This window comes from Cyprinodon variegatus, unplaced genomic scaffold (assembly GCF_000732505.1).
Source record: "Cyprinodon variegatus isolate N-32 unplaced genomic scaffold, C_variegatus-1.0 Scaffold11, whole genome shotgun sequence".
NCBI classification, from domain to species: Eukaryota; Metazoa; Chordata; class Actinopteri; order Cyprinodontiformes; family Cyprinodontidae; genus Cyprinodon; species Cyprinodon variegatus.
In genome coordinates, this window is record NW_015150464.1 from 918,766 (window position 1) to 930,635 (window position 11,870).

Genomic DNA, 11,870 nt, shown 5'->3' on the forward strand with positions numbered 1-11,870 from the left:
TTATTTTTTTACTTTTCTGTAACCAAAACGATCCATTTACGTGTGAACCTTCTTGTAATTAATCAAAACTCATGAGGGGAAAAATGCATGATCGTTAGGTTAATTAAAATATATCAATGTAACCCATATTAAATAATCACAAATGTAAACCCTTTTGTTTCTATCCGCTATTTCTATAGTTTCTGTGAATTTTTTTTCACCAAGTTTAAATATATTCTACTTGTAGCACTTGAACGCAGCACCAATTTGTTGTGGTATCATGTTACGGACGCACAATAGGGACGCTCGGCTTGTTCCTATTGGCTGACAGCGACTCACGTGACACCAGCTGTTCAAGAGGAAGGAGCTGCGCAGCGGGTCTGTGGGCTGAAGATGGCGGACAGAGAGAACGCTCTCGGAACGGCCTGTTCTGGCGCCTCTGAAATGGAGGAACCTGTCGCGAAAAGGTCCAAATTAACCCCGGTGACTATTCACGGACCCAAATCTACCGAAACGGACAAGCACGCGTGCGTTTCCGCAGCCATTGGGAGCCGGGAGGCGGCGGAGCATTGTGCGCCGCCAACGGAGAAGAAGGAAGCGAAGCCGGTGGTGATGGCGGTGGAGCAGGCCCCGGCACCGCAAGGCGAGGACAACAATGGACTTGGCCTGCCGGTCCCCGAGCCGCTCAAACAAACTGGGAAGTTAAGCGACAGCACCGCCTTTGGTGCGACTGGGGAATGTGTCGGTATGTAGCGCGAAAGACACCAAGTACACACTGATCAATCACCGGCTAGCTAGTTTTTTTGTTTTTTTTTTTACTTTCTTTCAACATTTAAATGATATACATTTTATTTTTCTCACCAACTTGTCTTTTGTTTATCAAAGAAGAGCAGAAAAAAACACAACATCCCTTGAAACTTTTTCAATGGCACTTAACTTTGGAACAAGTTTGTGTCAGTTGCCGGTGTAACGCTGAATTCGGCAACACCTTAGTTTGAGTTTCTACTTCCTTGGGGCCTAGCGCTGCATTGCCTTTGTATAAATGTTTTTAAATACATGCATATTAATTGGACATAAGTTTTTTCTAACATATTAATTATAAAATAATTAATAGAAATATATTTTAGACTCTGCTGTATACTCTTTACATGCTTATTATTTAAAGAAATGCAGTATTTTCCAGCTGTTTATAACGCATTTTATTTATTTTTTTCCCAGGTTTTCTTGGGCATGACGATCTGCTTCCCAATGGCCTTGCTGTCACACCAGAACACATTGATGAGGAAGATGACAGATCTTCACATGCAAGCTCCAGTGACTGGACTCCTCAACCGCAAATAAGTAATTGGGAGATTTTTCTATTCCTCAGTACAACAAAGTTCTGGTTTTAAATATATTTTAATGAGCTGCCATTCATAATTGAAATTAACCAATGTTTTGGTTCTGTGTCTTGTTTCTTTTTCCCACCTGTTCACAGGTTCCTACAGTTACATCCAGCAACACATCAGAGAGACGGACCCGAGGGCTATATTGAGGGATTTGCTTCCTGAGACCATACTTCCTCCAGATTTAGATGACATGACATTATGGCAGATAATCATCAACATCTCAGAACCTCCAAAAAGAAGAAAACGAAAGGATATCAACAGCTTTGAAGATGTGGTCAAGCTGCTTCATGAAAGCAAAAGGATTCTTGTGCTGACTGGAGCTGGTGTAAGCATCTGCAGTTGTAATACTCATAGGGTCTTATTTAAAAAGGTAGATGTAAAAAAAATTAACTTTATCTGTTTTTAGGTTTCAGTTTCATGTGGGATACCAGACTTTCGCTCCAGAGATGGAATTTATGCGCGACTCGCTGTGGATTTTCCTGACCTTCCAGATCCTCAGTCCATGTTTGACATTGAATACTTCAGGAGAGACCCCAGACCCTTTTTCAAGTTTGCAAAGGTTTGTCTATAACTTCAATCTGTTTAATATATTCCTTTAAAAAAAAATTAATAGATTCTGTTTGGGGACCTACCTGAAAATGAATCATAGATTATTTAATGGCCCATGGCAGAAATCCATTTATATACATTTAAAACAAGAAAATAATTATTAAAATGTGTTAGTAATCAGATTTTCTTTTTTATTACTCTTATTTCCTGAGGGGAAAAAAACATGAAAATTTGAAAACTGAATTTTAAAACCCCAGTTCTTAGGTATTTTTTAGTACTGGTTTAAATAAAAAATGCTGATAGTTTGAAAGGCCTCAACAAATATAGTCAGTTTTCTCAAGTTATGAAGTTAAGCTGATTCAGAAACTTCAACATTTTAAGAGGCTTGTTTATTCTAATATACGCAACTATGGCCTTTTTGATTTCTGTTAATGCTGAATATATTGTTTCTCTTGCAGGAGATCTTCCCCGGTCAGTTTCAGCCTTCACCATGTCACAGATTTATATCTATGCTGGATAAACAAGGGAAGCTGCTGCGCAATTACACACAAAACATTGACACATTGGAGCAAGTGGCTGGAGTTCAACGGATCATCCAATGCCATGGTGAGTTGTTCCCACTGTCTAACTTGTAGCTAAATGAAGTTAAACTGAAAACGTTTCCAGAAAACTGTACTTTTCAAGCTTGACCATGGCCTGGATGACTGAGAATCTTCACAGAGATGTACTCCTTTTGTCATTTCAGGGTCATTTGCAACTGCATCCTGTCTTGTCTGTAAACACAAAGTGGATTGTGAGGCAATAAGGGCTGACATCCTAAATCAGGTATTTATCAACAACACACTGCTGCAGGTACCTTGTTCACTAGCAGTTTTGTCAGATTTTTTTAAGACTAAAAAATATTGATGTCAGCTTTTATAGATGTTTTAAATTAGGCCTAATTTATATTTTGGATATGTTTTGTGTGGCTCGTCAAGAGTTCAATGGTCAAAATTTGGCCCTCTTGGAAAGGGAGCCTTTTTAGGATGAGATTTTCAAATACGAGTTGATGGCATGTCTTTTCTTGACAACAACAATCTTAATTTCTTAAATGCAACTTTTTTTGTTAAATGAAAACAAGACCTTGGTGTGTTAATCCATTGATTAGATCTGGCTTTATGTCATTTCTAATGTTTGCAGCATGAAATTAACTAAGACAACTTCTAGACAAGTGCTTTCAATGATTTCAGTCGCATTGGTCACTAGCCGATATTGACAAATCACAACTATTGAAATTCCTTAATATCCAAAGAACATAATCTAAAATGTATATCTAAAGATCTTGGCATATAGTTTTAGAACTGGGTAAGGAAAAACAGAAGACTCTTGACCTTTGGGTCTGGTTTGGTGCAGGATTTTGACCGCACACGAGAAGGGTTTTGGGCGATTGACGTTCTTCCTTTAGATTAGCCTTTCACTGAAAAGTAACCCACTGTAAATACTTGGACCACATAGCTTTCAAATAAACAGTTTTGTTTCACTTTAACAATTTTATTTTTGATGGTAGTTGGAGAGTTGGTTCTCATGTTTTAATGTTGTGTTGCTTAGAAACCAGTTAAAAAGAAAAACAGACATCATGTCACTTCGACCCTTTCCGGGATATTTAACCTTTTCTGGTTCTATACAGATTTCGTTCATATTCATGTACAACATTCTTTGGTTGTAAGCTAACAGATGAAGTCCTTTCGCAGGTTGTCCCTCGTTGTCCACGGTGTCCGGATATTCCTCTGGCCATCATGAAACCTGACATCGTCTTTTTTGGAGAAAATCTGCCAGAATTGTTCCACAGAGCCATGAAACAGGACAAAGATGAGGTGGACCTTCTGATTGTCATCGGCTCGTCTCTGAAAGTCCGACCAGTTGCTCTCATCCCAAGTATGAACTTTTTTCTGTCTATAAGTGTTTCTTTTTAAACCAACAAACTATAAACCTTTTTTTTTTCCTCTTGTCTTGAACCAGACTCCATTCCTCATGAAGTGCCTCAGGTTCTGATCAACAGGGAGCCGCTGCCTCATCTAAACTTTGACGTGGAGCTGCTGGGGGACTGCGATGGCATTATCAACGAGCTCTGTCATCGCTTGGGAGGAGACTTTGAACAGCTCTGCTACAACACTCTAAGACTCACTGAAATCACAGAGAAACCTCCACGGCTACCGGAACAGCCAACAACTGACGGCGTGTCCGCGTCCAGTGATGCCCATCAGCAGGAGCTCGGGGTGCCCCAAACGGATCCACTGAGCAAGCCTTCAGAGGAGCCTGGGAGTGTGAATGTCACAGAAATGGCCAATAGCGACTTAACACCTGCAGAGCCTTGTTCAAATGCTCAGAGTCAAAGCGCTGATGCTGCAGAGTCTCCAGAGCTGCCGAAAGAGGACTTGGCCGACGTGAAGAGCCAAACATCCAAGCTGGAAAATCAAAAGCGATACTGGATGAGTCGAGTCAGCAGGAGTCCAATAAGCAAACGGCTGGACGGTGAGTTTGAGATGCTGTAAAGATGCTCGTCTTCATAAGCCTTCCTCTGTTTTTACACCTTAAGGAGTGGTTTTTATTTAATTTGCTAACATTGGGAATATTTCTGTCAGCTGTTGTAGAAAGATGCCAGATAGTGGTGAGTAAATCTAAAGGTTTACTCCACTCTTGGCAGATTCATGCTTATGCCATTAGCACTGTAAATGAATACATATATATCGAACTGCTGATAAACTGCGACCAATTTAACATATGAAAATCTGGAGGGTTAATATATAGTCTGCTCTCACTGGCGATTTTATAGGATGCTTGTTTTTAGTGCTGAATTTGACCCCGTTTTTACCTCCATTCATCCTGGATTCAACATGATCTCACTAACGTTGCTCAGATTTTGGTCATATTGACATGATTCCATAACATGCTTTGTCTGCTGCACATCCAGGGTTCATGGTTTCAGCTCGGCAGCATGTTGCATTATCCTGCTGACAGTAGACGTCAGAAGATGGGTACAAAACGCAAATGGAAATCTTTGCTGCAAGCTCAGTCAGTCGTTGCAAGTCAATGACTGAATGCAGTCAACTGGTTTTACTAACCAATCCTGACAGCGTTGTGTTATGTTGTGAATTGGCGCTATTAAAGTGAAATACCCGGGTAGGCAGCAGTGTTTTAAATTATATTTTTGTTGTTTCAAATTTTGGGGCACAAAAAATATCCCGTACACATCTAGAATTCCTGGTCCATGCAGACTCATTGTGCGGAGGGGTGTTTCCCATCTCCAGCAGTCATTGGTTAAGCTTGGCAGACACAAAAGAAGCAACCATCCAGAACTCCTGTCTATAGACAATTTAGAGAGGCCATCAAATGTCTTTAACCTTGGCTAGCTAAAGGAGTACCCAGAGATTACCTCTGCATACACGGATAAAACCCAGGGCGTTCTAGCCCGGCCAGCCGGACTGATTTGCGTCCCGTGAGGCTCAGTGCTCTTCAGTGTAAAACAGACCGGACTGATCACAGCGTGAGGGACAGGCCCACAATGCAGCAGTGCCGTTCTGTAACCATAACAGTCAACAGATTGAAAAAGTCTTTGTGATTTCTGTTTGTTTGCAATACAGCAACCTGTAGTTAAACTAAAGCAGAGAGGCAAAGTGAGCTGGGTGTTGTCTTCTGCCTGCGGGACGGTGAATACTGCTATCTCAGATTGTTGCATCATCTCTGCAGCGAGGTTTTTGTCTACTTAGGATGTGCATACCCATGTGATTCAGCATGTATGTGATGCAGAGAACACAAAACTAGAAGCTTAATGACGTGAAAATAATTTTCATTATAAATATATAATACATAGTGTCAATTGTATATAGGAAAGATCACTTTAAATAGCTTCTGATAAAATGTTTTTGATCTTTTTTCATTTTTTGGGGTTTTTCTTTTTTTTTCCCCTCTTTGCTTACGTCTAAAGTTACTAAAAAGTCTTCTGCCACAGTTCTGATGCTCCGTTTGAAGCGTTGAAAGCATCAAGTAGCTGCCATGTCAGCAACTGAAGAAGTGTTCACAGAGAGTACAGTTTTACCAAATGGTTCTGAACTCTTTTGGTTGAAATTTTTTTTAAAATAAACTGAGGGAATTCAGCTTTCTGCAAACTATTGCTGAGGTTTTCCACAGCTGCACAGATAAAGGCCGTTTCTCAATATGTGTACTCGTGCGTTCTCGTGTACTCGTGAAACGTCGTCACCCTCAGCCCTAGTACTGTTCCAATTCACAAGAACAGACAAAGTACCCGGATGTTGTTCTCGACCCTCCCTATTTACCCAGCATGCATCAGAGCAGACTTGTCCCTTCTTGAGATTGACCGCTGTCCCATCATGCACTGCGGCAGCAGCAGCTTTCAATGGAGGGCTCACAGATCTCTAAGTATTAAGTTAAAAGTTCTCTTTTCTGCTGCCGTTGTTCAATAAAAGTACGTTTTAAGATCATTTGAGGCGAGAACATTAAACTTTTAAGCGTCACTGTAAGGCCCACTTACCGATTAAATGCGTAATTTAAAAAAAATTTCCAAAGTTGAGAGGACCTTGGCAACCAGCGGGCCTCCGAGGGTAACGGCAGTCAGGTGTAATGTTAGCACTTCTGCAGCAGCCCTCTCCTGGCATACCTGTGTGTGAAGGACAGCTGGCTCTGATGGAGAGTTTTTTGTTTTATTTGGCAGTGTTCGTTTGATTTGTATTTATCTGTGTTCATTATTATTCCCCCACTAAATGAAAAACGCATACTTTATTATTATCTAAGGACTATTAATAACAGGAGGTGATATGCAGCCCTAGCTGAGCCGTTTGGTGACGTCACGAGTTCGCTTATGTTCCAATTGCCCCATATTAAAGGAATAGTACACCCAAAACATGATTAGCCTTCATTTTCTACTCACCCCCATGCTGAACAACACTCTGGAGTACTTTTTTGATATCTCAAATGCATCTGGAGATCTGGGAGGCTTCTTGCTGTCTGCTGACATTCAAATAATGGAGGTCTATGGCGCCCGAGACAGAAAGGTCCATAAAAGTCCACAAAAAACGTGTCAATATTCCTCCATACTGCTCGTCCAATGTATTCCAAGTGTCCTGAGTGGGTAGCGTCCATAATTTACTCGAAACGAAGTCATTTAGAATGTTTTTAGAGCATAAACAGTAGTGTATAGGATTTCCTAAAAGCGCGTTCACGAGCCTACAGAAACCGCGGCAGACCAAACCAGATGAAAGTGCGCATTCAGTTCGGCAAAGAACTCATGCTCTTCCTCAACACTGAAGTCCTCAGACATTTTTCTTTCGTTGTTTCTTTCTTTGCACAGGTAAACAGCACATTTCTTCTTCTACGCTTGCATTATCGGCAGAGCAGACGCTGAATGCGCACTTTCATCTGGTTTGGTCTGCCGGCTTCCGTAGCGTCGTGAACGCGCTTTCAGGAAATCCTATACACTACTGTTTATGCTCTAAAAACATTCTAAATGACTTCGTTTCGAGTAAATTATGGACGCTACCCACTCAGGACACTTGGAATACATTGGACGAGCAGTATGGAGGAATATTGACACGTTTTTTGTGGACTTTTATGGACCTTTCTGCCTCGGGCGCCATAGACCTCCATTATTTGAATGTCAGCAGACAGCAAGAAGCCTCCCAGATCTCCAGATGCATTTGAGATATCAAAAAAGTACTCCAGAGTGTTGTTCAGCATGGGGGTGAGTAGAAAATTAAGGCTAATCATGTTTTGGGTGTACTATTCCTTTAATGCAGCCTGCTCCCGTTCTCCTCAAGTCCAGGCTTTTCTGTGTTCTTAAGAACATACTTGACGAGGACACGAGTCTGTACTCGCGTTCTAGTGAATTGAGAAACAGCCAAAATCATGATCAGCATCCAGATATGGGTGACCAGCTTTAATTCATCCATCTTCTGAGTTTTAGCAAACTAAAAGCTAAAGTTCAAGTAGCTTTTGTCGTTTTAAACCTGTATTCAGCATTAGTAAGGTATGTTTATTATTTTACACCACCTTAATTACTTAGAAATAAAAATAAACATGACTGTTTCACATCCATGAGCAATGAGTAGACTGCACAGTCTGATGGGTCCTCTGTTTTTTTTTTTTTTTTTTTTCCCCACAGGGGGTCAGTTCCTGTTCCAAGCACCGAATCGATACATCTTCCACGGGGCCGAGGTGTACTCCGACTCCGACGACGAGACGTCAAGCTCCTGCGGGAGTGACAGCGATGGGTCTGAGTGCAGTCACGAAGGCGTGGAAGAGTGCAGCGACCCGGAGGAGGCCGCCAGGCTGCCGAGTGAAGAGACATGCCACAGAGACGCGTTGGTGCTAAATTCAGCCGACCAGGCCGCGTCGAGCGCTCAGACAGACAGTACTTTGGAGAAGACTGACAGGACCGCACCTCTTTAGGTGTACAACATCTCCATTTCACAAAGCACTAACTGTCTTTTTTTATATATATATATTAAGACGTATAAATATGTTCCTATATTTTTGGCTTGTCATACTGTAATTTTTCATAAAGCTGAAATGACATCACACACTTGTGCGTAAACATAGCAGGTCTTCTTGTTTGTTTGACCACGTTGGTCTGGATTACCTACTGCAGTACAGAAATGTTTAGAAACTCTCCATGTTCCTTTTTTTTTGTTGGTTTTTTTCATCCATTGTTAACTTTTTGTTTTCTAAGTCGACCCATTGTCCTTGGCACTGTGTTAAACTTTAGATCCTGATTATGGCATCAGAGCCTGATGTCATCTGCGGTCTAGCGTGTTTCTGTTTAGGAATGGTGTACATAGTTAGAAGCCTGCTGCCTGTGTTTCTTAGAGGCTTCTGACCAGTTTGGGCACATTTGTTTTTCATTGCTTTCTTTGTTAACCAGCATGCAATATAAAGTTCAGTTCTCCGCTTTCCTGGAGTAAATACATAAAAGGAACGTCTCTATTTGATTTTTAGACCAAAGAAGAAATTACCAGCACACTCATCTGTGTTTTTGTACGTCTGATCTGTCCTTTAAATCTTCGAGGGGGTAACGTAACTTTAACGAGGTGTTCCTCATGACATCTGGCAGCTACTTTTATGGTCAAGCCTCTTATTTTTGTATTTGGGTGTGAGACATACTCATTAAAGGGTAAACGGTAGTTTTTCCATTTGTATAAAGTTATACTATAGACTTTATATGGAAGCGAGGTTTGGCTATATTGAGCTGTAACCTGTAGAAATGTACTCTAATTGGGAAAAAAACAGGACTTTTTTTTTTTTTTTTCCTTTCTTGTACGACAGATTTTTGTCGCCTCTTTTCTTAGAAGTTAAAAGAGCTAAATGCCTTTTTGAATCTTGGCTAAGTGACATGAACACAGAAAACCCTGTGATTTTTGGAAGGTAATGTTTTGGTAACCAGATATGAGCAAAGGTTTTAATATAACGGTTTTCCTGCTGGGGTTTTAGGTAAAACAAAGCAAGATTTGTTTTGTTTTCCATCTTGAACGTACCTTATTTACATGCAGTTTTAATTAAATTCAAGGCTGGTTTTTCTCTGAAGGCCTTTCGTTTTCCTCTGCATGAAAAATAAAAACTTTTAGAAGGATGTGATTATGTTGGGTTGTTTCTTCCAGCAAATAAAACAGCTACTGGAGATTAAATGTAATTTTTAGGTTTGTTTCTGAGCGCTAGAGGCGACTAAGGTGAAGGTCTCAGGTTTTTCTGTTATAAGCTCTGCAGTTAGATGACGTTAGGCTGAGATGAGAAACTAATTGGCAGTAAAGGAAAAGGGTAATTTATAGTGCACCTCTTCTGAATTTCATGTTAATTAAATAAATCCTAATATCAGTCCAAGATAATATCAGATCTGATGTAGCTTTTATCAAGAAGGAAAACATAAAAACCAACTTGGCATTAAAGAGAACCAAGTCATAGCTGTCAGGTTTTCATCTTTCACATCAAGCACTCTTGTATCGGGGAGTGAAACTAATTCAAATCACACCAGCAGGTCCATCTCTAAATGGCCTAAAGCAGAATTAAAATGTTGGAGTGGCCCCGAACTTGCTGTTTGAGCATAAGAGCCTTCACATATGGCCGAATAATAAAAAAAAAAGGTCTAGAAGAATATAAGATGTTAAAATCGCATAAACTCACATCCAAAGTGTAATTATTTTGAATCTCACTTATTATTTTACATTTTAACATAATTAAACTTCAGTGAAAAACCCAGAAAGGGGTAAATAATTAATTTCTGCAAACTCCCCCTTTGCCAGTTATTGCAAAATGCTCGCTTGCATTTTTGGTTGCACGGCTTCAAAATGTGAAACCAAAAGGAAACAGAGGAACACCAGATAAAATGTTGGGTTTTTAATAGGATACAAGCAAAAAGAAAGGTCGACTGAACCAGAATTTAATGCATCTTTCTATTGCAATGTAGTGAGATTCTTTATATTCTTTTTTTTTTTTTTAACATTCTTTATTTAAGAATATAATAAATCCAACATATATACAAATGTATCTTCATATATGCAACTACAAAGAACATCAAACCCCAAAAAAATGGAAAAAAATAAAATACAATAAAATAAAGTAAAAAAGGGATGGGGCTCAGCAAACATTCGAATCTGTTTCAGCAACTGACAGTTCTTATAGGGGTCTTCATTAGCTCCCACAAACGGGAGGTGTCTATGTCTAGTGTACCATAAAAGAGGGGAAATATAAACAAAGGGCGCTGATATAATTTTTTTAGCATATGAGGCTCTTTATCTGTGTGGCCATTCGAAGTAGTCAATAGCTGGGGCCCACACTTTCAAGAATATGTCCATTTTCACATGAGGTTTTGCTGTTATCTTCTCCATTTTATACACATTCTTCAACCTTTCTTGCCGTTGTTGAAGGGTTTGGGGGCAGAGGTTTAAGCCAAGACAGAGTTATCATTTTCCTTGCCACTAATAGCAGAATCTGTAGTAATTGATCTTCCCTTTTCCCAATATTTTCTTACAGTGGGTTCAGTGGTAAAGCAAACTTAAGTATTCTTTTAATTTCTGTCTGGATCCCTTGCCAAAATGGAATCAGTACTGGACAGTCCCAAAAAATGTGAGTGTGGTCCCCAATCTGATTACAGTTCCTCCAGCATAAATTTCACACATTTCTGTCATATTTTGAGATACAAAAAGGAGTTTTAAAACATCTCGTTCTTAATTTCCAGTTGAATTCTTTCCATCCTGGGCTGTGGGTAATCGCAAAACGATTCTTTATATTCTTTACTGAATTATTAATCAGTAACTGTATGTAAATGTTAAAAACATGGGCACTAAAAAAAAAAGAAGAAGGAAATAAAAGTTGGAGGAATCTGAGTTTATCAGAGGTGTGCTGCATCCATGATCAGCTGGGACACTAAAGCTGAAATATTAAAACAGCATTGTTTAAAATTTATTTTATTTGTATGAATAGCCTTCTCACAGGAAAAAAAATCTATATTTACATCAGCAGTTTTCATTGTTATATTATTGTATAATCTATCTTTTCTAACAGTGGCCATGCCTGCTTCAACTACACTCAATACAAATAAATACAAAACCACCAGTTAGTTCTGTACTTTACATTTGTTTAAGTTTATCTATGAAAATAAAAGTAAATTCATGTCAGGAATTAAAATACATTCTTTGATCACTGCTGACCAAAGTAATAAGAAAGTTCTACCAACTCACTTTATTTAAGTGCCAAATCGAGTTTTTTGTGCATTATTACTCCTCAAATATACATATGACTCGTTTTTGTCATATGTAATTTTTATTTAATTTTATTTCATAAAAAAAAAAATTATATTCAGATACACACACTACTTAATCAATGCATTTTATATTAAAAGAGGCAGAATAAAAAGTAAAACTACATCTGCTCTTTAATTCTGCAACAATTCTGTTATACTGCATTAGTTTT

General features: G+C 39.3%; 1 protein-coding gene across 1 annotated transcript; it reads left to right on the forward strand.

The window, feature by feature from the left end:
- Positions 1-332: 332 nt before the first annotated feature.
- sirt1 (sirtuin 1) lies at positions 333-9,182 on the forward strand. Its single transcript, XM_015380953.1, has 9 exons — positions 333-724; positions 1,198-1,320; positions 1,457-1,692; positions 1,774-1,926; positions 2,375-2,522; positions 2,662-2,741; positions 3,647-3,830; positions 3,915-4,427; positions 8,071-9,182. Exons 1-9 carry the CDS (start codon positions 373-375, stop codon positions 8,355-8,357), a joined length of 2,076 nt encoding a protein of 691 aa, XP_015236439.1. The 5' UTR covers positions 333-372; the 3' UTR covers positions 8,358-9,182.
- Positions 9,183-11,870: the final 2,688 nt, after the last annotated feature.

Coding starts and splice junctions, on each gene's coding strand:
- sirt1 (XM_015380953.1), top strand. CDS start 373: ATGGCGGACAGAGAGAACGCTCTCGGAACGGCCTGTTCTGGCGCCTCT. Junction 2,523..2,661: donor ACGGATCATCCAATGCCATG/GTGAGTTGTTCC, acceptor TTGTCATTTCAG/GGTCATTTGCAACTGCATCC. Junction 2,742..3,646: donor GGGCTGACATCCTAAATCAG/GTATTTATCAAC, acceptor GTCCTTTCGCAG/GTTGTCCCTCGTTGTCCACG.